The sequence below is a fragment of the Priapulus caudatus genome, unplaced genomic scaffold, assembly GCF_000485595.1.
Source record: "Priapulus caudatus unplaced genomic scaffold, Priapulus_caudatus-5.0.1 Scaffold112, whole genome shotgun sequence".
Lineage (NCBI taxonomy): Eukaryota > Metazoa > Priapulida > Priapulimorpha > Priapulimorphida > Priapulidae > Priapulus > Priapulus caudatus.
Genome location: NW_014577173.1, coordinates 501,522 through 505,188, shown reverse-complemented (window position 1 = coordinate 505,188; position 3,667 = coordinate 501,522). Strand labels below are relative to the sequence as shown.

At 37.2% G+C, this 3,667-nt stretch overlaps 1 protein-coding gene across 1 annotated transcript in view; it reads left to right on the top strand.

Annotated features, from left to right (window-relative positions):
• The window catches only part of LOC106805393 (protein-tyrosine sulfotransferase 1-like), a 13,211-nt gene extending 9,637 nt beyond the window's left edge, over positions 1 to 3,574 (top strand). Inside the window, exons 5-6 of the mRNA XM_014806958.1 lie at positions 1,369 to 1,491; positions 2,189 to 3,574. Of these exons, the coding sequence (XP_014662444.1) occupies positions 1,369 to 1,491; positions 2,189 to 2,312 (247 nt within the window). The 3' untranslated portion in view covers positions 2,313 to 3,574. The remainder of the gene's footprint in view (positions 1 to 1,368; positions 1,492 to 2,188) is intronic.
• Positions 3,575 to 3,667: the final 93 nt, after the last annotated feature.

Below are 3,667 nucleotides of genomic sequence, written 5' to 3'. Positions count from 1 at the left end.
TATTTATATTAACTTATACAGTCTCTAAACATGTGAAATTGCAAGGGATTTGGCTCATTTTCATTGCCTGATAAAGCTTGTTTTAGTTTATTTATTAATTTTTAGGTGTTAACTGAATTTTACCAAATAAGAACCTGTTTCACATTTTAGGCTAAAACAGGTTCTTATGTCAAAGGGTTCTAAATGGCAAATCTTAGTCTAACTGGTTCTTAATTACTAGGTTCTTATACGCGGGTTTTTATTGTATTATGAACAAGTCATATATTACGTATATTCAGTATAGGTCTTTGATCTGAGTATAAACCTACATTTACGAACATGAAGTTTATATGATAGTATCGGGGCGTGCATGGAGGGGGCGATTTTCTAACGGTTAGGTGTTCAAGCTACGTCTTGTGTGCCTAATGCCTAATATATGCTATCCCGATTGGCTTCAAATGCAGAACGAGATAGCTTAATTAGTTCCCTGACAATGCAGTAATTCCTATTTCTGCTACGTTTCTTCGAAGCAAATTGCCCGCGACATACACCGATGGCCACCCGAGATAATATAAAACATATGCTAGATATTCTTGATTCGCCGGCTATGTTATTAAAAATGCCAGATATTGCAGAGTCACTGGCAAAGATATCAAACATGCCAGATGTTGTAGAGTCGGTGGCGATGATATCAACCATGTCAGATATTGTAAAGTAGGTGGCGATTATATCAAACATAGATATCAACTAGATATCATGGAGTCGCCGAGCAATGGCTGGGGTCAATAGCTTGTCAGCATAACTACTATAGGCAATAATTTAGATAAAGTTGCCGATTGCTGCGACGAGCGGTGGAATTGTCTAAGTTTCGATAGCATTATTCCCACTGCCATCCAACCACGATAATATATCAGGAATGAATAATAGAGTGAATAGTGAGTCTATAATTCACTCCTGATAATATCAGGAGTCTATCAATAGACTCCTGATATAGACTCCTGATAATATGCAGCTGTATTTTATTGTGACGATATCGTAAAATGCTAAAATTTCAAGGTTTATAACTTATAATAGCAGCATTTTAGCGCTAGAGTTCAGAAAGTCGCATTTCACACTTGAATGATTGTCCATCTTGACTGCAGAAAAATAACTTTTCAGTGGATATGAACCCCGCACCGCATTAGTACACTGCTCTTCGGTGTGCATGGTTCCTTCAACCTCAAGAAATTTCATCAGATCAACCGAACCTAACTGTTCTGCGGAGCGTCTACGTCGCAAGATAATAGAGTTACGTTCAGGCAGGGGTTAATAATGAGAAATGATGATGAACATTATTGACCCCTCGTTTAGGGTATGCTGAGTACGGCAATATGTATTTATTCATTACAGGGATATGCCAGTGATTGCCCCAATGCTACAGGTACTGCATTATGATCCCCTAGCCAACCCTCCCAACTACGGCCAACCAGATAACTGGGTGCGCAGGAACACGGAAGAGATCGAGCAACATAAGTAAGTTGTTTGCTGGTTGAGAGGGAGAGCTGATGGGTGAGGGAAGGTGGTGTAGCATGGCGATGGAAGGTGGATCGCTCCACACCAAAGAATACTCGCTTCACCACGACAATTATTAATGCATTCTTGTAATTTCTTTGCTTCAGCCTCATTTTATAACCGTCTCTCCAGGATTACCTTTTTTCGCATGTTTTCATGATATATGATATATATATACATATTATTATATATATGAGAAAGTGAGCGATAGGAAGAGAGCGAGCGGGAATGAAGAGAGCGGGAATGAGATAATTAAAAAACATACGTTCACTTTAATGATTAGTGGCGCCACCTTTTGAGTATTCTTACCCAAAATCGTGTACGTAAAGCGCAAAGCAAGACGCATGCGCGTGCGTTCGCGTATGCGAATCTGCTTACGCTAGTCAGCGAGACCTACCTTTATGGTTTTATAATATTCGAGCCTCAAAATGTGGTGCTGGTTTCTAAATGTTAAATAATTATTTTATAGCATTCTTCATAAATATCTAAATTGACTTTTAATCCATCATCCGTGCCATAACGTACAAGTAGAATTGTTGTCAGTGATCTGTGAGATTCTATCAATTCTATATAATTTAAATTTTTTAATTTATATAAATATGTATTTAATTATTTTTCTACTGATTAACCGCGTCATTTTGTTATTTTACTTTTACAGAGCCACCTGGGCAAAGAAAGCATCGCTGTATGTAAAGAATCCAAACACTGGGCGGATTAAGTCGCATAAGCTCTCGCAGGACAATACTAAAAGTTTCAAATTTAGAAACATTCAAGGCAGTTGATGAATGATGGAAGTACACATTATCACAGAATCCGTTACCCACAGTAGACCTTTGTATTTGCACCCACAAGTCACCTGAATTCACGAACCAATAGGATTTTCGCTAAGGTCGACGTATGATATGCGTACTGCCCCCTGTGTTATTACCGCAGCGGATTGCACTCCCTCATCTCTATATATTAACAGTGTTATCTAGTTTTTTACTATTTATAGCAGGACCTGATTATCACCATTCCCTACTATCTACTCCTGATATCACTGATTGCACAGCGTTCCCACACGTGGTGCCATCTGTTGGAGATATTCTCTGGTATCAATATGTACTAGCATCAATCTCTAAGCCGAGATTGCGGTAAAGATACAATGGCTATTCAATGGAATGTAACTCTAATCATAGCTATCTATACTAGATAGAATATCAGTTGAGAGCTGCTTAAGAGCATGTAGTACATGTACATATAGATATTTATGGCTTGTATGATATCTATGACATATGACTATCAATAATGTGACCATCTTAGCGTTGAGGGTGTATGAGCTAGCATATGGGCGATTTGATTTTAATTTATTTTATTTATATGGTTGAAATAGTGTCATGCAGCATTTACTCGATTTTTTCCTGCTGCTACCATTATAGGCCTATAAATTATAGTTGCACTAAAACAAGAGGTATATACAGGCAATTTTCTGTCAATTTGCTGCAAACTAAGTTGTGTGGAAGTCTCGTTTGTGTTGTGAAAAAATACGCAGAACACAGCATATAGTCGTGTTTTATTCGCTTCTGCTCGGCAATCAACGAAACCGTATTCAGAACGAACAAATATCAAAATGCTGATTTAGACATTTAGACATGTGTTTGCGATACCAGCTTCTAAGAGCATCAATAGTTATAAGACAAAACCACAATATTGTTTATGCAGGCCAGGCCATGGATGCATTTGCGCATATGTTTCGCACCTGGTTGTTGTGCAATCGTGGTAACACATCGAAAGTATATATATATATATATATACTAACATAATATTTATAAATGAATCGGTTCTAGTCAGACACGCCCTAATGAGACAATGTACAATGTAACTTGGAATAGTACGTACGCCGTGAGAAACTAATGCGCAGTTCTTAAAACAAACGTATATGGGATTAGAAATCAAAAATAGCGTTTAACATGAACATGGATACTCATAGCTGAGTATACATAATATGTTCATGCGTATATATATATATATGTATATATATATATATATATATATATATATATATATATATAGTATAGTCGTAGTAGTAGTACGTAGTCGTGTACGTATACCTTAGTTACGTACTAGTTACTACCTTACGTACTTACGTAGGTACTAC